The 20,882-nt window shown below is 43.9% G+C and overlaps 1 protein-coding gene across 4 annotated transcripts in view; it reads right to left on the bottom strand.

The window, feature by feature from the left end:
* Positions 1 to 20,882, bottom strand: part of Actbeta (inhibin subunit beta) — a 204,898-nt gene that overhangs the window by 97,881 nt on the left and 86,135 nt on the right. For 3 of the 4 annotated variants that reach the window (XM_043213468.2, XM_070282366.1, XM_070282365.1), the window contains exon 2: positions 2,980 to 4,143. In XM_043213468.2, coding sequence (XP_043069403.1) covers positions 2,980 to 4,021 — 1,042 coding nt within the window. In that variant the 5' untranslated portion in view covers positions 4,022 to 4,143. Of the gene's footprint in view, positions 1 to 2,979; positions 4,144 to 20,882 lie in introns of those variants that run through there. The other variant, XM_070282368.1, reaches the window with a different exon arrangement.

Below are 20,882 nucleotides of genomic sequence, written 5' to 3'. Positions count from 1 at the left end.
GTCAAGCGAAATGCACGATCTGCCGCTAATCATAGGGAAGACTATGATGAAGCAAATGATGTGGAGGTAGATGACGAAGATGAAGTTGCTGAGCAAAGCTATCCACTGATGGATGGGTCTGGTTGCGTTAAGAAACGCAGGCATCCGCTGATTCTACGGTGGGTTCGTTTTAGCATTAACTCTTCACCTTCCGATTATTTCCGAGAGCATTTAATGCTCTTCTATCCTTGGCGAAGTGAAGAAGCTGAACTTCTTTCCAACGACATTGAAAACACCTTCCGAGCAAACCACGAAGCCATTAAGACAAAAAAAGGAACTATGATGTGTTGGATGATATGGATTTAGAAAGAGTTCTGGAAGATTTGCAAGAGGATAGGGGAGATAATGCTCCTGTTGCGGAAGAACCTGCCTCCCAATTTTCGGACGAAGAGTTTGAGCTTTGGCAGTACCAAATATAGAGCGGAACGTAAACATTCTTCACTATGACAATGCGGTAAACAACCCTGAAGAAGACGGCGAACTTCACTTAATTAGACTCCCCCTGTTAGTTTCCAATGATGACCTTTGCTAGCTAACTCGGTCCCTCAAACATAAGCAAAGACAATATTATGCACATGTGATGCATAATGTTGTTTGTAAAAATATTTTTTACGAATATGTTGGTGGAGGGGCCGGTGTAGGAAAAAGCAGACTGGTGCTACGGATTCGGCAAAGGTTTTATTATGTGCTCCAACTGGAAAAGCTACTTTTGGAATTGGAGGACTGACACTTCATTCAGTGTTTTCTCTTCCAATTAATCAGGCTTCAGGTCCCTTAAGACCTTTAAGCAATGACAGTTTAAATACAATTCATTGCAAGTTGATTGATCTCCAATTAATTATAATTGATGAAATTTCAATGGTTGGTTCTAAGATGCTTTCATTTTTGGATCAAAGGCTTCGTCAAATTTTCCGAAGCCCTGACATATGTTTTGGTGGAATATCTATTATAGTTTTTGGAGATCTAAAGCAGCTTTCCCCAGTTGGAGACAGTTGGATATTTTCGGAAAGGACAATTAATCCTTATAGCGTTTCAGCAGGAAAAAACCTATGGAGCAACGTTAAGTATTTTGAGCTCACAGAAATATTGCGCCAAAGAGGCGATCATGCATTTGCTCAAGCCCTGAATCTTTTATCTGAGGCTTGCATGACAATTGCAGATATAGAGCTCCTAAAACAAAGAGTTGTTTCACCCAGCGAAGTTCCTGATGATGCCATTCATTTATTTTCTGCTAACGAAGAAGTTAACAATTACAATTCCATAAAACTAGCGGAAATTGGGACGGAAGAGTTGGTTTCCACTGCAGTTGATACAGTGAACATATCTGCACGAAACAGAGAAAACACGTTAAGATATGCTCAAAATATGAAAACCTCTGAAACACAAGGTTTAGCATATAATTTTCATCTCAAAACAACCGCTAAATATATGGTAACCGTCAATATACACACAAGTGACGGACTTGTAAATGGAGCAACTAATGCAAATTGACCATTGCTTAGTGAATCGCTCAAATTTAGTGACGCGACGGTTGGCGCTATCGCTAGATGAAAGGTTCGGAACAGTGGACTCCAATATTAAAAGCCTTTCGAGTTTTTCAATGTGGAAGATCGGAGCATGCCTCTGTTGACCGAAAAAAAATCCCAATTGTTCCTGCTGAGGCTACCAACCACAAAAGCCAAGGAGCAACATATAGCAAAGTCGCCGTGCATCTTAAAAGAGGCATCAAGCGAGCTTTGCTATATGTTGGATGCAGCAGGGCTACTAGCGCATCAGGACTTTTCCTTCTAGGCGACTTTGTTCCTCCAACAAGATTTGGAGCCCCAAATGTCCAAAACGAACTTCAAAAGTTAAGGGAGGAAAAGTTCTTGACTACGCAATATGAAATTTTAGTCAGCGTACTGAAGAAATCTCCCTATATTACCATAATGTTGAGTCTCTTCAAAGCCATCGCGAAGATATTTTCAACGACCATATGTTCTGCAAATTTTCTTTGTTTTGTCGAAACTTGGTTCCCAGCGAAGACTTTTCGTTACAAGGTTTCGACATTATAAGAAGAATTGATAGCAATCGATTGAATGGTATTGGCAAAAATGGAATTATGATTTATGCCAAGCAAAATATTGCCGAAAATGTAGTTTTCTTTTTTGAGACAAATAAGTCTTTAAGCTCAAGAACTACATACCAATCAATTGCCTTCAAATATCTCGATACATCCTTTATTGTTGTTTATAGGAACCCTGACTTTCCTATAACACAATTTCGAAATTAAGTTATGGCGGATGTAGAAAGAATACGCAGCTTAGAAAGTAATACAAAATTGGTAATATTAGGAGATTCTAATATACGCAGATCTACAACCACTGATCGACTGGAGGAATCTTTAAATGAAGTTAACCTTATTCCAATCAATAATTGTGCAACTACAAAACATTTAACGCAAATTGATTGGATTTTTGCTGAAAATTAGCTTTGGAATAGTCGGCCGATCCTTATGAAATTTGGCATGTTGTTTTATTTTGCCAAAAATAGCTCTCGTGTAAAATTTAAACTCTCTAACTCTAAAAACACCAAAATTATACCATTTCCGATCAATCAGTTATATGGCAGCTATAGGATATAGTCGGCCGATCCCGGTCGTTCCGACTTATATACTGCGTGCAAAGGAAAGAAGGGTGTGTGCAGACTAGATAGACTAGTTCGCGTAGAAACAGACAGACAGACGGACATGCTCATATCAACTCAGGAGGTGATCCTGATCAAGAATATATATACTTTATAGGGTCGGAGATGTCTCCTTCACTGCGTTGCACACTTTTGACCAAAACTATAATACCCTCTGCAAGGGTGTAAAAAGTTCAGTGGACACATGAAAATTTAAATATGGATCGGGTTATTCGTCGGAACAAAGAAACGCATTAAAAAAATGAAAATACTTGCCTTTATTGTTGTAAATATGGGTTTTTCCTCCTTCATGGCAAAAAGCACAACCCTTATGATTCACCGAATTGGAAACAAAGTAGTTGCTGGAGCTAATTCCGTTACAGTTAATAAGTTTAATCTCAAACCAAACAAGACCGATTAGCAACCAGATCAGATTGCACCGGTTTCGTTTGTTTTTGGAACAGCTACGCATTGAAATATTTGTCGATAAAAAATACTTTAAAGGCGATACTTTTACGGCTTTTGTTGTTGGAACGTAAAGTTGCCTGACCCCCGATACTAATTTGTAATTTACTTTGAATATTTTAAACGTTGAGCATGTTGCTTCGCCAAAACTTAGTCGTTGTTGAAAAATTGTATCATGCTGTAGTTCCACATGTTCAATATGAAGTTTTTCTTGCAGCTTTTGATGTCGTTGTATGTTAAGCTGCTTATTAAAAACAGTTTTAGTATACCTTCTTCGTCTGCGGCGCCGACGTCTTTTTCTTCTTCGCTGTCGTCTTATGTTACGATTGTTGCAAAACATCTTATGAAAATTTTTTGATTTTAGCTGTTCATCATTGGTCAGTTCGCATAAACTGTACCACGAATGAAGGGATCTGAGCTTAAAAATCGAATTGTTATTGGCAGTAGCAGCATTAGAAATGGCAACGGAAATAGTTTTGTTACTTGGCCGCCTTTCTCCTGAAATTCCAGAGGGACTAAGCCCGGCACCACTATCAAGTAGGATGCAGCTAGATAAAAGCGTGGTTAGTGCTGTTACCCAACGCACAAGCACTAAAAATATTGCCATTAGGTTTGAAAATCCAAAGGACTTAGTTCCAGGAACTTTTATACTAGCAAGCTGCTGAGTATGGGATAGTTTTGTTCTACCTCCATAACAATTACAACTATTGAAGTTAAAGCAACAACAGCAGCTGTCAATAAAAACAACACAACATCCCTGACGGCAACATATGCATTGGCAATTGTAGAAGCACCTGTTGCCTTTAAAAGGCGGTCCATTTTGAGACTGATGAGGTCCAACAGAAAACCTCATTGTTTTTTTTTTTGAGGCAGTACTAAGTTAGTATTACAGTTTTAATAAATGGATTAACATATCTTATTTTTAGATAAAGCCCAAGCCATGTTAAGTTTTTTCGTTATTTTTCCGTTAAAGCCCTGCAAATAGAAAGATAAATTAATTTTTTTTTAATATTCTATTTATTCTATTTAATTTCTATTTATTAGAAATCTATTCTATTTAATATTCTAATTAAAACTGTAATTTTTACTATTTTAATTTATCTATTAATATTATCTATTAATTAATAATATTTACTAAATATCTAATTTTTACCTTTTCTACATGTTAAATTACTATACTCTGGCTTTTGATCCAATATAATTATAATAATATGATACGAATCATTCCATTTTATTCACATTTTTGCGAATAAAAAAAACCGCAAATAAATTCGCCGCGTTCACACCTGCGATTTAGCCACGGAAAACATCATGTGGTTTATCGCGTCGCTACCGCTGCAACTGTGGGGAATTTTCCCTGTTTTTGTGGAATTAAATAATAACTTAAAGACAAACCAACATTTTTTAATTCGGTTTCTTAAATTAATAATAACAATGGAATGAAGATAATTAAAAAATGGGCGTGGTTTATTTTATGTTATGGTAAAAATAAAAAAAAATATGTTTTTCTTTTTCTTGTATGACAATAATGCTAGCTATTTTGTAAAAAATGGGCTTTTCAAACTTTTTTCTTGCGGGAAATCGCAGGGAATTCGCTCTGTTTTTGTGCCCCATCCGCCCCAAATTTTTTTTTGGCCCACACTTCCACCAGAACCGCATTTCTGATTGTAACCTTCCTTCCTAAAAATTGGAATTTCGAAAAAAGGCGCAGTTGAGCCTAGATGTTCTGAATCAAGAATTTATGGCTTTATAAGATGGATATAGACACTCACTGAACAAATCCAAACATTTTTTTTAAAACTTCCCAAATTTGATCTTTTATTACGAAAGCTTTGTACGGACACAACCTTCTAGAATTACAAATTGTTGGAAACACAGGCACGAATTTGTTCAAAATATAAGTATGTATATCCATTTTAAATTTTATTGATTTGTGCTTCGGCTTTCAAGAAATATTCATTCAAAACATATATTCATTCATTTCAAAGGAAAGCTAACTTCGGGCGGAGCCGAAGTTGATATACCCTTGCAGTTAAAACCGGATATATATCGGATAAAGTTGGCCGATCCTTATGAGAATATCATAATAAAACCAATTAATTACAATAAAATATCTAAAAAAAAGTCCCAAGCTTCTATCTTCAAAAATACCAAAGTTTGTATTTATACCAAATACCATTTCCGATCGTTCAGTTATATGGAAGCTATAAGATATAGTCGACCGATCTTTATGAAATTTGGTAGGTCGGATTAACTGTCCAAAAATAGGCAGCTATAGGATATAGTATTATAATTTTGGTCAAAAGTGTGCAACGCAGTGAAGGAGACATCTCCGACCCTATAAAGTATATATATTCTTGATCAGGATCACCTCCTGAGTTGATATGAGCATGTCCGTCTGTCCGTCTGTCCGTCTGTCTGTCCGTCTGTCTGTTTCTACGCAAACTAGTCTCTCAGTTTTAAAGCTATCGTCTTGAAACTTTGCACACACCCTTCTTTCCTTTGCACGCAGTATATAAGTCGGAACGGCCCGGATCGGCCGACTATATCCTATAGCTGCCATATAACTGATTGATCGGAAATGGTATAACTTTGGTGTTTTTAAAGTTAGAGAGTTCAAATTTTAGGTGAGAGCTATTTTTGGCAAAATAATACGACATGCTAAATTTCGTAAGGATCGGCCGACTATATCCTATAGCTGCCATACAACTGAACGATCGGAAATGACCCAACTTTAACCCAAGTCGTGTTTTTGAAGATAGAAAGCTGGAACTTGGTACAGATTATATATTTGGTCAGTTGATCCGACCTACCAAATTTCATTAGGATCAGCCGACTATATCCTATAGCTGCCATATAACTGAACGATCGGAAATGGTACTTGGTAGAAATATCAACTTTCGTATTTTTGAAGATAGAAGTTTGGGACTTTTTTTAGATTTTGTATTGTAAAAAATTGGATTACATATTCCTATTGCCATAAGGATCGGCCAACTATATCCGATGTTTGCGATATATATCCGGTTTTAACTGCAAGGGTATATAAACTTCGGCTCCGCCCGAAGTTAGCTTTCCTTTCTTGTTTTTATATTAATTTTTTTTATACCCTTGCAGAGGGTATTATAATTTTGTCCAAAAGTGTGCAACGCAGTGAAGGAGACATCTCCGACCCTATAAAGTATATATATTCTTGATCAGGATCACCTCCTGAGTTGATATGAGCATGTCCGTCTGTCCGTCTGTCTGTCCGTTTCTACGCGAACTAGTCTCTCAGTTTTGAAGCTATCGTCTTGAAACTTTGCACACACCCTTCTTTCCTTTGCACGCAGTATATAAGTCGGAACGGCCGGGATCGGCCGACTATATCCTATAGCTGCCATATAACTGATTGATCGGAAATGGTATAACTTTGGTGTTTTTAGAGTTAGAGAGTTCAAATTTGACATGAAAACTGTTTTTGGCAAGCCATTACGACATGCCAAATTTCATAAGGATCGGCCGACTATATCCTATAGCTGCCATACAACTGAACGATCGGAAATGACCCAACTTTAACCCAAGTCGTGTTTTTGAAGATAGAAAGCTGGAACTTGGTACAGATTATATATTTGGTCAGTTGATCCGACTTACCAAATTTCATAAGGATCGGCCGACTATATCCTATAGCTGCCATATAACTCAACGATCGGAAATGACCCAACTTTCGTGTTTTTGAAGATAGAAAGCTGAAACTTAATACAGATTCTATTTTTGGCCAGTTAATCCGACGTAGGAAATTTCATTAGGATCGGCCAACTATATCCTATAGCTGCCATATAACTGAACGGTCGGAAATGGTATTTGGTATATACTATAACTATATCCGATGTTTGAGATATATATCTGGTTTTAACTGCAAGGGTATATAAACTTCGGCTCCGCCCGAAGTTAGCTTTCCTTTCTTGTTATAAATAAATTTAAATACAATGTCCTTAATAATTTTGTTATTTTTTATTTCAATGAACGTTAATAAAAGTTGCTTGAGAGTGGGTATAAATATTTGTTGTTTTTCAATTTACTATTTAAATAAAAAATAGCTCTTATTTGCAGTTCATGGCGGATGAAAACACATATTAAAACCTTTTTTTAAATTTACAAATAACCTTTTTTCAATTTTAGCTGACCATAAAAAATATCAAAAATACTCGATATATCGATTTTGTTGGTAATATTTCTTAATATTATCGAATGATTTTTTTTTCACAGCAAATATCATCAATACGATATTTTTTCAAAAACCAACAACCCTAGTATGTAAGATAAAATAGTAGTGTATTGTTAATAATGTAAAACTTAAATATCCAAAATTTGAATACTTTTAAAAAACACATTTATGACACAAAAACAGTGCAAATTTTCCCCTGTGAAACGTTAAATGCATTCCCACGACTACAATACCACCTTGTACTCCACGAGTACCGAGTATTTTTTATAAGAGAGACTCAAGAGTATATATATAATAGGGAAAATCGACTATAGCCATCCTTTTTGGTAAAAGGACGAAGGATTTTATTATTATAATATTATTATATGACAATTTTAATAACAGTTTCTAGTACATCGAAACTTTGCTCATACATCATATTTATTACTTCTCTTCCTACTTATTAAGCTAACGGTAGTGTTTTGTGCTCAGTGGGTTTTAAATAAATTTTACTATAAACCGGTTTTTACCTACTTTAGATTTGAAGAACTTCACTTAAACAAAAATCGTATCCTTTTGCGTTTGCTTTGATATATTTGGAGGCGAATTAATAATTTGTTTAATTTCAATCCAAGCATAGCTCGGATCTGCGTCTTCCTCTTCTATTCTTTTTTTTATTGTGCAATAGAGGTTATGCATTTGTGCGTAATAAGACAATCTCCTCATCCCAGTCTACCATCCATAGCTAGCTATGTGAAAACGTAGTACCCGCTTCCGTTTCGTCAGTCAGTTTCGGATGCCATTTCCCGTGTCTGGTCTGTCCAGGACGAAATAATGTCGTTCATGAGACAAAAGTAAAGAGTTCAAAGAGTTGATCACAGGCTTTCGAAAAATCAATGACCAGCTCCACGCACTTGACACTCAGATGTGCCCTTATGAGTCACCTACTAAATGAGTCCCCTAAGCGTAAGAAATCCGCTGTAAGCAGAGCTCGGAAATAACTCTTGGCCGTTTCTCGTTGTCTGCAAATAAGTGTCTTTTCCTGATTTTTTACAAAAAGACTCAGATTCTTATTCTGTCAGACTATTCTGTCTTGTTCTGCGGTTCCAAGACCGTTTTGTCTCTCTTGCGTATGTAGTGGTATACATTCACACGTATAGGCAAGATAACACAATGCGATAGTGATTTGGAACTTTTGAAGGGACCTACTAGGAATTGTTTATTTGGTCATAATTTTGTAATCAAATTGGTCTCGTTATATTCAGGATTAATGAGACAATATTGGTGTGTGTCAAAAATGATACCATATCTTGTAAGTTGGACGCAAAAAAATGGCGGCAAAGTCCAAAAAACAAGACAAAAAAAATTTGTGTAAAAATTTTATTCTTTTTGTTTAAATTAATTGAAGATGTATTTTTTTTTTTTTTAACTACAATATTTAACTATTCAAAAACGTCAGAAATTTTAAAATCGGCTTAAAATTTTGCGTTAAGGAATTTTTAAGACAAAAAAGCTCCGAAAAAACGTTTTTTTCAAAATAATAGCAGATTTTGAAGGTGTAAGAAATATTTCAAACACGGTTTTGTATTATATCCGACCTAATAAAACAATTCCTACTAGGTCTCTTCAAAAGTTCCTCCATTTTTTTGTCGCACTGTGTATGTTAATTGTTAAGCGATCGTGAATTCAGTGTGTGAAGTTGTAAAAAATTCTGTGTAAAATGGGAAAAGAATCGAATAAAAAAGTGCACCAATTCTTTAAATTTAAATTAATGAAGAAAACAAATCAACTTTTAGTGGAAATTTTACTTAGGTAACACCATGATACAATTATACAATTATGTATGTATTATGTATACAATTATGAGTATGAGTATGATTATTTCAGTATGAGTAGAACAATACTTGAAATTCAAAATTACCCTAACGAAAAAAGAAAAACATCGTATCAAACGAGCGAAGAAGCAATTGTTTCTTCTTTGAATAAAAGTGTAACCACCGACAGAAAACCATTTATATTTCTAGACAGTGAAGGTATTTCTAGACAGGAAAGAAATAATGGATCCAATATATTATTGGGATGAACCCTGTAACGTTTTAAAATATTATGAATACTATGAAGAGCAATATATATTATTGGTATGAACCCTGGAAATATTATGAGTTTTGTGTGAGTCAACGAGTAAGATGTCAAAGAAAACAAAAGGGCTCTTGTAAAGAGCTTCTTGGGAGAGCTGGTGTCGCTGAACATCGATGTTGCCACCAGAATGGATAAGGCCATTTTAGGATTACATTTGCAAACGGTCCTCGCAAGCCAGGATAAAACCTAGGTTATTGTAAAGACTTTAGGTATGAAAGAGCTCGGAAAATCTCACACTGGAGTATACATAAAGGACAAACTTCTACAAACCTTACATGATTGGAATATCACTTAAGCAAATTTACAAGTAAAAATTAAACTATATACAATTTGTAAAATACAGGGTGGGCCACGTAGCGGTTTTTAGTTTTTAACATCGTTCAGCGCTTGCGTTTGACGGATTTCGGTCTTACCATTCGTTCGCCAATTTTCAATCTGCCTTGGGGCCCCCGACGCGCGTAAAGAAGTTTCACTTCAAAACATATGGCAATACATACCTATCTGACAATAGGCTCAGCTGACCCCAACTGACATTGGGCACCTGAAGGAATCTCGCCACATATTTCAACAACATAAAGCCACTTCCAATATTGACCTTAGCCAAGGAATGTTTTCACCCCCTCTCAAATGCTATTTCGGAATCCTTCTTCCAGCCCCTTTTCGATTCGATCTACGATGATTCGCGTGACGACCATGTCCCTACTGAAGATACAAAAACCACGCCCACTTTCCCTGAGCACGGTTGGACCCTGTTAGTAGATCGAAGTACCTTTAGGACATGTGCATACCGTTAAACTTTTATATATATTTTTTTTATATTCTTAATTTTTTAAAATAGAATTATAGCTCGTCTGCTCAATGAAGTCTTTTAACAAGACAATCTCCTATCCATTGCTGGCTATGTGAAAAAGTCGTACACGCCAAGTGTGCCGGATTCACTACATCAGTTTCGGATGCCATTTCCCGTAGGTCTGGTTTACATTATTGTTGTGATAACTGTCGTGCTGTTTAAGACGAAATGAGGTCGTTCATGAGACAGACTTGGAATTGATTTAAAGAGCTGATCACCGGTTTTTGTAAAATTAATGATTAGCCGGCCTTCAGCTGCTAAATGAGTCCCCTAAGCGTCAGAAATCCGCTGTTTGCGAACCGCCTCAGCCTTCTCAGCCGACATTAACGCAGCCGCTCATATCTCTGGCTACTCCAAGGGCTAGAACTGAGAACAATTCGCCGTTCGAATTTCTCAAGGAAAATGAGCAATTGTCACCGGCACCGACTGATGCTGCAGTTTTCGTACCTGCGCCACTAAAGCCCTTATAGGTGATTCCTCCATCAAAACTTTTATTTGTTTCTCGGCTCGATCCTGATACTTTAGAGGTTGATATCTTGGCTTATATTAAAGCCAAAACAAAAGCCGATATAAAGGTGGAGGACATAACTAAATATAAATATAATTATAAAAGGCGCACGCCTTCTTTCAAGATTCGTGTGCCCGCTCTGATGTTCAACCAGTTTTTGGTCCATTTTCTGGTCAGAGAACATTTTCGTCCAAGAACGTCAGCTTAATTCCGTGAAGAAAAAAGTTTTAAAACCAGTAGGAGTGAAACTGCCCCATATCAGAGCCAACCTTCTTCCTCGTCCACTAACCCAAAAAACTAATATCGACACTAACACTTACCTATCAGAATAATAGGGGGCTCCGTAGCAAACTCCCTAAACTCTTTTCTAATAGTTTTTTCGTTGCATTCCATATTATAGCCTTTACAGAAACTTAAAGCCGGATATCTTTAGCTCCGAAGTTTTTCCAAGTATGTACACAACTTTTAGACGTGATCGACCTCATCGAAGAGGGGGTTGGAGTTCTCACAACTCCCAAATTACAAGAAATAGTGAAATTTGGTGAAAAAGAATTTATTTGCATTAAAATCATTTCGTCCGCTAAGTCTTTCTTCATTACATGTTCATATATAAGCTCTTTCGTCTTAACCGCCCACATATAGGCAGCATTTTCCCGCTATTCAATCCGTTTTTAATCTTATGACCGATCGTGACCAGCTTGTGAGAGACTTTAATATCCCAGAATTAAAGTGGTCCAACGTCGATAACTCACCATCTTTTTTCACTTATCACGCACCATAACTTCACCGCGGGCATGCTTGACATGTCTCTTAGTCAAATTATTCATGTCTGAAATTCGTTAGGGTGGCTTTTAGACTTATACTTTGTATCTGATCCTGATGGTACCGCTCTCTCCAGAGCTATCAATACATATGATTGGTCCCATACTTTGGCATGCACCGATATTAATGTCACCTTAGAAAAATTGTACTGTACTTTAAATAAATTTTTTGAACCATTTATGCCATGAAAATATCCGTCCGCTTCAACCTTGGTTTACAAGGTGCCTCACTAACATAAAAAATACTAAAAATAGGCTCTTACTTATTTATAAAACAAGAAAGAAAAGCTAACTTCGGGCGGAGCCGAAGTTTATATACCCTTGCAGCTAAAATCGGATATATATCGCAAACATCGGATAAACTTGGGCGATCTTTATGAGAATATGATAATATAACCCAATTTAATACCCAATAAGATTGACAAACTTTATTCGACTAACAGTACGCGACCCGAGAAAAGCGAACTGGGAGTTATATAAGAAAAGATTAGAAAGATCCTTGGAGAAACCTCCGACATGGGACGTTGACAGCAAGGATGACCTGGATGCCATGGTGCCCACGCTAAAGGCGGCTTGCGCCAGGGCATTCAATAAAGCTTGTCCCAATAGCCCCAGGCCAGATGGCATTGTCCCGGCACAATTAATCAAAGCCGGATCCAATCTGAGGTCATGGGTCAGGAAAGCTTTCTAAGCAATTTAACGAATAGGCCCGCAACTATCGTACCCCCGCAATGTGGTTGCGGACAAAGGTCGCATTCATACCCAAAGCGGGAAAACTATCACACAGCACCCCTGAGGACTTCAGACCTATACGCCTGTCGTCCCTCCTCCTCAAGACAATGGAGAGACTAATCAGCCTCCACATTAATCCTACCATCAACCCAGATGATATCTCGGGATCACAGCATGCGTATAGGAAGGGCCGATCCACGGAGACGGCACTCTATGAGATCACTTCGAAAACTTTACTTCGTTCGTCGAAAAGGCACTTAGTGACAAGGAATACGCACTCTTTGCTTTTCTAGACATAGAAGCTGCATTTAACAACATCCTGCCATGCTCGATAATCAATGCACTGACGAGACTAGAAAAAGATGATCAATGCGTTCGCCTTATAAAGCAGATCTTGGTAAACATGACTGTTGAGAGGAGGAGAATCTATTCATGGATACGTCAGAAGAGGCACTCTGCAAGGAGGCGTACTATTATTCCTACTGTGGGACGTGGCAGATAATAGCCTTTTACGATCACTAGAGTTGGTGGTTGCAAGTTTATTGCTTATGCAGATGATGTCGCAATTGCCTTCTTTGGAAAATTTCTCCAGACTCTATGCGACTGCTTGACGGACAAACTTAGGTTTCTCTCAAGATAGGCAGTTGAAAACGGACTAGGTGTAAACCCAACCAAAACCGAACTTGTCCGATTCACCAGGAAGTACAAATAACAAATTTAAAGCTTCCAAAACTATCAGGGGAAACACTCACCCTCAGCTGTAGCGCCAAGTACCTAGGGATTACGCAAGACAGGAAACTAGACTGGAAGGCACACACTATGGATAGAGCTAACAAGGCAACAATCGCGCTCTATACATGCCGAAAAGCCATTGGCCTTAAATGGGGAATGTCCCCAAAGATAGTCAGATGGCTTGACACAGCGGTCATAAGACCCATCCTTTTCTACGGGGTGGTGGTCCGGTGGCCTGCTTTCACAAACTCCACATGTAGAGAGAGATTTAGGAAAACCCAAAGGATGGCGGAGGTCTGCATTACAGGCAGTCTACGTACCACACCGACAGACGATCTAGACTTTATACTCGACCTATTACCGGTAGAGATAGTGGGGGAAAAGGACCGACTATGGACGTAGCAAGTTGGACCTACATCACTGCACGCCAACGGGGGCTACAGACTAATGTATACCTGTAGATCATCCCACCTTAAAATATAAGGTATCCATTCCAACGAGGGAGGAATGGGCCACAAAAGTCCCGGGACCAGCCGGTTCCTTCATATTTACACAGACGGTTCCAAATTGAATGGCCATGTGGGAGGCGGTTTCCACTGCGAGCGGCTGTGTCTTAATGATTCCTTCAGACTTCAGACTTCAATCCTCTTCTCCCGGAGAAGGAACCAGTAGGCATTCCCTTAGATACATGTAGTCAAAAGGCACACGCTTGGGCACATTAATAGATAGGAGGGGGGAGGTCTCCTTGTAGGATTTTTTTTTTTTTTTTTTTATTTTTTTTTTTTTATATTCGTGTTTATTAATTAAAACTAACTTATATGCCTACTATACATTGTTGTTCCCCGACTGGGCTGTAGGAGCATGGGCCTAAGTTGTGCGGTACGGCCGTGAAGCAATGCTTCGCACACCTCTGGCGCCCTACTCCTCCCGCCCATTACGCGCCCTCTCCAGGGCTCTCAGCTCCGTCATCATCTTGGCCACAAATACGGCTATCGCTTCCCATTTGACCGGCGTCTGGAGCATTTGAGGCACCATACTGCTTGGTGTAAAGGCCTCTTCCAGGATCTCCTCCAGGGTTAGGCGATCCTCCTCAAATCGCCTGCACTCGAAGAGGACGTGGAGTGAGTCCTCTGTGACTCCACTGCCGCACGACGGGCAGCAGTCCTCACTTTCATGGCCAAAACGCTTCAGGTAGCTTCTGAAGCACCCATGCCCACTGAGGGCCTGAGTGAGGTAAAAGTCTACCTGGCCATGCTTCCTTCCGGTCCACTCTCCCACGTCCGGAATGAGTCGAAATGTCCAACGTCCTTTGGAAGATGCCTCCCATCGTCGTTGCCAGTTTGCCAAGCTAGTGGCTCTCGCTTCCCTCTTCCTGTCCGACGCCGATGAGGGGCTGTCCTGAGCCATGTTGGCCAGCTCCTTCCTCTCTCGGACTAGCTCTCCTAGTGGTATCAGACCTGCGATCACGAGGGCCGCGTCGTCCGACACCGTCCTGAAGGCACAGGACGTCCGTAGCGCGCATAGGCGGTAGTCTGCCTCGATTCCTCGTGCGTAGGACCTTACTCCCATCGCCTCGGCCCACACTGGGGCAGCGTACAGGATTTGGGAGCTCACCACACTAGTGATGAGCTTGCGCCTTTCCTGTCTCGGGCCTCTGATATTGAGGAGCATCCGCGAGAGGGCCCTCGTCGTCTCGCTCGCCCTCCTGTGGGCGTACTCGAGGTGCTCCCGGAACGAGAGCCTTGTGTCGAGCCAGACCCCCAGGTATTTTAGAGCTCTCCCCGAGGTAACGGCCACTCCTCCTACATGAACTGTCGCTGTTTCTACCTTCTTCCGGCTCGAAATTAGCACCGCTTCCGTCTTTTGTGGAGCGAGCTGAAGGCCTGCCCTAGACATCCATGCCTCTACGCTCGCCACCGCGGAGTTTGTTTGGGTTTCCACCCCGCGAACAGTCTTCGCCACCACCACTATGGCTATGTCGTCGGCGAATCCAACGATGGTAGTACCCTCATCCATGGGTAATCGGAGTACTCCATCATACATCGTATTCCACAAGAGCGGGCCTAGCACAGAGCCTTGCGGCACTCCGGCGGAGACCACTCGCTCTTTCTGGCCTTCCCGCGTGTCGTATAGGAGTATTCTGTCACTCAGGTAGCTATCCACCATCTTCAACAGGTACTCCGGGATCCTAAGCTCCTTCAGGGCTTCGAGAGTCCGCGACCAGCTCGCCGTGTTGAATGCGTTCTTTACGTCCAGGGTGGTAACCAGACAGTATTGTTTGGTTCCCCCCTCCCATCTGGTGCCTTGGATGGCGCTTGCTGCCAGGGTCTTCACCCTCATGATGGCATCTATCGTTGACCTCCCTTTCCGGAACCCGTACTGCTCCTCCGCCAGTCCGCCCTCCCGGCTTATCGCCGCCTGGAGTCTCGTGGCCAGGATCTTCTCCAATACCTTGCCTACGGTGTCAAGGAGGCAGATGGGTCGGTAAGACGCGGCCTCACCGGGTGGCTTACCGGGCTTTGTTAGTAGAAGGAGCCTCTGCTTCTTCCACACCTTCGGGAAGGATCCTTCCAGCAAGCATTGATTGTAGACTGCTGCAATCTTTTCTGGTATTTGGGCCAGGGCCACCTTGAGTGCTCGGTTTGGCACCGCGTCTGGGCCGGGAGCTTTGTTGGGAGCTAGATTTCGTGCAGCCGCTAGCACCTCCTCTGCTGTGACCGCTTCCACTGACTCTTCTTCGACGTCCTCAATAGCCGGGCGTGTTCCTTCTCCTTGACAGCTTGGAAATAATATGTCTATTATGGCGCTCAGTGCGACCGGGTCTGAAGGGGGCTGGCTCCCTGCCCTGACCTTTTTTGTTACGATTTTATACGCCCGTCCCCATGGGTCGTGTTCCGCTTCGTCGCATAACTTGAGGAACAGCTCGCGCTTACTGTCCCGTATGGCCTTTTTCAGCGTTTTCTTCGCTGCCTTGAATTCAAGGCGTCTTTGCTCCTGCGCGTCAGTGCCACGAGCTCGCTGCAGGGATCTTCTAGCCCTTAGGCACTCCTTACGAAGAGCCGAGATATGGCTTGTCCACCACGGAGCTGGTTTATGATGCCGAGCAAAGGTCGTGCGCGCCTTCATGCATGCGTTACAGGCCGCATCAAGGGCCGTAGCAAGCGCCGCCGCCGAGTCGTTTGCTGTAGTGTGGAGATCGAGCTCAGCCCTCCGCACGTGGTTTGCCATTTGTTGAACGTCTAGCGTGTCTTGTCGATACGCCTTGCCGCAGGGGGGAATGCGCGAGGTCGCCCGGCTGATTCCGAGCGAGCAGAGTATGGCCTCGTGATCACTGGCCGTGTAGATGTCGGCGATTCTCCACTCTGAGGTCCGTGCCAAACTACTGCTGACGAAGGTCAGGTCAATAATGGAACCGGCGCCTGCTCTATTGAAGGTTTCCTGGTTGCCCTCGTTAAGAAGGGCCAGGTCCAGGGGTGCTAGGATCTCCAGCAGGGCTCTGCCTCTAGCATTCGTGGTGGTGCTCCCCCACTCCTGTGCCCACGCGTTAAAATCACCCGCTATTAGCACTGGGTGTTTGCCTTTGGCATCTATCGCTAGCTCCTCTAGAGCCTTGCAGTACGCATCAAGGGAGAGGCTTGGGGCTAGGTAGCAGCTATACACCCATATGCCTCCCCACTGGATTCTCACGAAGCCTTCACCTCTCCTCACTTGCCTTGGCCCTTCCGCGGAACCTTTGCATATCCAGATGGCCGCCTTGCCCTGGTTGTTGGTCGACCACTCCTCGCCTGGACCGACGCTGTACGGCTCGCTGAGAATGGCTATGTCAGCATTCATCTCGCCTACGGTGTGTCGCAGAAGGTCCTGCGCCGCTCTACAGTGATTCAGATTGAGCTGGATCACTTGCATCCTGCCCTATCTTTTACAGCTCCATTGGAGTGCGGACACCGTCGACTTCCTGCGAGGTGTTTTGCCTCCTTCTCGCCTTTTGACGCGCAAACGTAGCAGGTGCTCTCGTTTGGGCAGTTGGCGATTTTATGCCCGCTTTTGCCACAGCGGATGCAGCATCCGCTCCTATCGGTGGGGCTTCGGCACTGGCTTGCAATGTGGCCAACTTCCAGGCATCGGTAGCACCTCGGCTGGCTCTGCCTCTCCCGGATCCGGCACACGGTCCATCCGATCCTCACTCTCCCCTTGCTCACAACTGCGGTCGCAATTTTACTGGGCAGACCGATGATGGCGGTCTGTGTGTCCCTGGATCTTGCCCGAAGGCTCCTTAACGTGGCCAACTTTCCATCCACTTCAAACTGCTCGGCCAGAGCAAGCCGAATGTCCCCTTCCGTCGCTAGCGGGTCGAGGTCCCTAATCTCTATATATTTCATCTTGCTGTCCTCGGACAGCGCTCGCACTTCAGCAGCTCCTTGAAGCACCTTTTCGAGGTTCTCCCTCATGGTGTCCGTGCTATCCACACGGTTTTTCGATAGCTCTATCAGCAGGTTCCCAGTTGCGGTGCGGCGCACCTTATGGACATTTTTGCTGAATTCCTTCAGCTGGCCGTCCTGCCGTCTAGTGACCAAGGCAAGCACCTCGCTATACTTCCTTCCCTTGGCTTCTACAACTATCGCGTCGGGTCGGGTGAACATCCTTGGCTTCCTCCGTGTTGCTGTCTCCCATCCTGGCGCTGCTGTCAGTGCGGCCGTGCTCTGACCCCCTACTCCCGCAGTCCTGGGGTCCGGGTGGCTGGAAGTCCGCTTGGTGGGCCCTTCTCGTGCCCGGATTTTCGGGGTCTTCGCCGAGGCCAATAGCGCGCCTCTTGGTAGTGGAGTCGCGCTGTCCTGGCTAAGCCGTCGCCATGGGTCAGTCTGGGCTGCCGCTTCCTTGCGCCGCGTTAGGAGGGTTTGTGTTTTTTGGTCAGTCTTTGCAGTATCTGCCTGACCGCACCTCGAACAGACGACCTCCGCAGCTGCCGCCGTCGTCCCTGCATCACTGGGGTTGGAGAGGATCCCGCTAAGGCCTTCCTGTAGCTCCTTCATCCTGCAGAACATCCTCTTCATTTTGAGGTTGATGCTCCTCACCTGTTTCTCGTGCGTTTGCTGGATTATGTCCTCCAATATCGCCTCTAACTCCGCCAGCATGCTGGAGCAAGGCTGCTCTGTTGACGCTCTCGTCCTCTTGGCTGGAGTCGATCTCTGGGGCTCTGATGGACTGGATTGTTCCCTCGTCCTTTTTGGGGTCTCCTTGTCTTCACCCGCGGGAACACCGCCTGTTGGCATCGCTGTGCTCCGCGTTGCCTGCAGAATGGGTGACCGCAGGATTTTGGAGCTGCTCAGAAACGCTGAGGATTGCTCCGCACTTTGTTGGCTTGTCGCTTTTACTGCCGGGGCGGCCAAGCTAGCCACCGCCTCGTCAGTCGTGGGTTGAATGGTGTTTGGGGCCTCCAGAATCCGTGCCCCGACCGTGGGTTTCCCCACGGGTGGATTTCCACTTGAGTGGTTGCCACCTGGAGTATTTGTGTTGTAATCCATCATTCTTCCAGTTGTGCTTTTTATACCTACTGCCAGGTTTGCATTTTATACCTTCTGCCAGGTTGGGGTTTGCTGCCGGCCACTATGGCTCAGACGCAGACCCCGTAGCCGCCCATTGTGGGACAGACGCTACGAAGATTTGGAGTGGGAAGAAGAAGGGGGAGGGTGGGCATGATCCATCCGGGCTACGATGGGGGATATACCGCCCCTGCTCGGTCGCCATTGCCCCGTTTCCAGAGTGCACCGCCGCGGCGGAGGGGTTGGACAATGGTCGGGTCCATGACCTTGTGCACTGCTCCTAGGATCCCGCCCGCCCTCATAAGCGCGCTATGGAAATTTCTCCTGGTGCCGCCCTCTGCGGGTGGCGTTAGCAGCGACGATACGGCGCCAAGTGGCGCCCTCTTCAGGTACTACCGTTTTGGTCGGAGCTGGTCACACTGCCGGTCAGCTGTGATCAGCTGGTACTGCGATCCGCATCACTGACCAGCACAACCCAATTTGGGCGAATTTGCAACGCGGGAAAAGCGATGCCACCAAAAGAGAGGGAGAAAGCTTACCCTGCCCCCCCCTGTCCAGCGACGTCGGATTATTGCTCCGGGGCCAGCGAGCCGGGAAAACGGAGCCACTGGGAACCCTTCGTTCCTGCATCCCAGGTGAGCCATGATATGTGCCCAGGGGTTCACAAACTTGTTTTTTAGGCCCCGCGAGGCCGGAAGACTGCGCGATCAGCGGGACGCGGCACAACCACGTCCGTCTCGTCCAACCTTCACTTCACTTCCCCTTTTTCAGTTTTATAACTTTGTAAACACTAAGCGTAAACACGTATCTTTTCCACTTCAGCTTACGTTTGAAAATTCATCTGCGATCTCTGGTCAGACCATTGCCGATCAATTCGCAGAATTTTTTCAAACAACTTAATCCGCGCCTAAATTGACAGATCATCCTAACGCTGATCGACAAAACAACATTTAATCTCCAAATCTTATTTTCTGTCAGTTTTTCTCCATGAATAGCTTATTATCTGATCTTCTAAGGGTCAAACCCATTTATTCGCCAGACCCCGATGGAGTACCAGGCTGTGTGCTAAAATACTGTGCCAGGGCTCTGTGCAAACCTCTTCTAAGACTTTTCAACTTAATTTTGGAAACCCAAAATGTGGAAGGAATCTTTTAAAATTCCCCTAAATATAAAAGGAAAAAAGTCCGATGCTGCCAACTACAGAGGCATGTCTAAATTTTGGAGAATTCCAAAGTTATTTGAAAAATTAATTACCCCTCATTTGCACCATATCAGCATTGCTTCATTTAGAGTCGGTCCACCACCACCAAATTTACTGTTGACAGGGTTGACAACTCTGACAATCACTGACTCCTGTTGAGTAAACCGAATCTTTTAGGATTTCCTACAGACTTCCTAATGTGGATTTTCAGCTACTAAGATGAAAGAACACAAAGAGTCTTATTTAAAAATATTTAAGTAAGGCGCGGTTCCGCTTCAGCAGCGACGAGAGGGTGGGCGCAGCGACCGCGTCCTGCAGGGGCCCTCGAGGAGAGGCGGAAAATTGCTTAGGCGCGGATAACACGGGCGGACAAGCGGTGGACGGCACCCGATGAGTGGCGGAAGAAAGCCGTGGAGCACTTGACGGCTGCCGGCCAGTGGCGGAAGAATGCCGAGGAGTTATCGAAGAGTGCCGGGACGTCGGTGGCCGTGGATCGGGTTGGGAATGCCGAAAAGTGGCGGACGCAGGCCGAGAAACACCCGAACCGCGCCGGGAGGTGGCGGATGACGGCCGGGCGCCAGACGAGACACTCCGTGTCCTGTCTCGCGAGCTCCGTGACCGGTGCTCCTCTTGGCGTGCCTTGCGCCGAGCCCGCGGCTTCTCCACGAGGTGCAGCAGCGTGTGGTGATCCTGACCACACGTCTTACAGCCGCCACCACGCCGACAGGATCCGTCGGAGTGCTCGTGGGCCAGGCAGCTCGAGCAATACCGGTTCACGAGAACCGCTCGGAGCCGATTCTCGGGACTAAGGCGTAGGAAGCGCCGACACTTCTTCAAGGCGTGGATTCCATTGCAGACTCGGCAACGGTAGGATTGAATACCTCGAGAACATCTGCTATCCAGCGATTGGGCGTTGCGTGGGCGTGGCGAAATCGTGCTGACTATGACCTTGGAATCCATAATTTGGCCTGGATCAGACGGATCATTAGCTGATTGCCACCATGCAGC

Source organism: Drosophila bipectinata, chromosome 4 (genome assembly GCF_030179905.1).
Source record: "Drosophila bipectinata strain 14024-0381.07 chromosome 4, DbipHiC1v2, whole genome shotgun sequence".
NCBI lineage: Eukaryota > Metazoa > Arthropoda > Insecta > Diptera > Drosophilidae > Drosophila > Drosophila bipectinata.
This window is presented reverse-complemented; position numbering and strand designations above follow the sequence as displayed.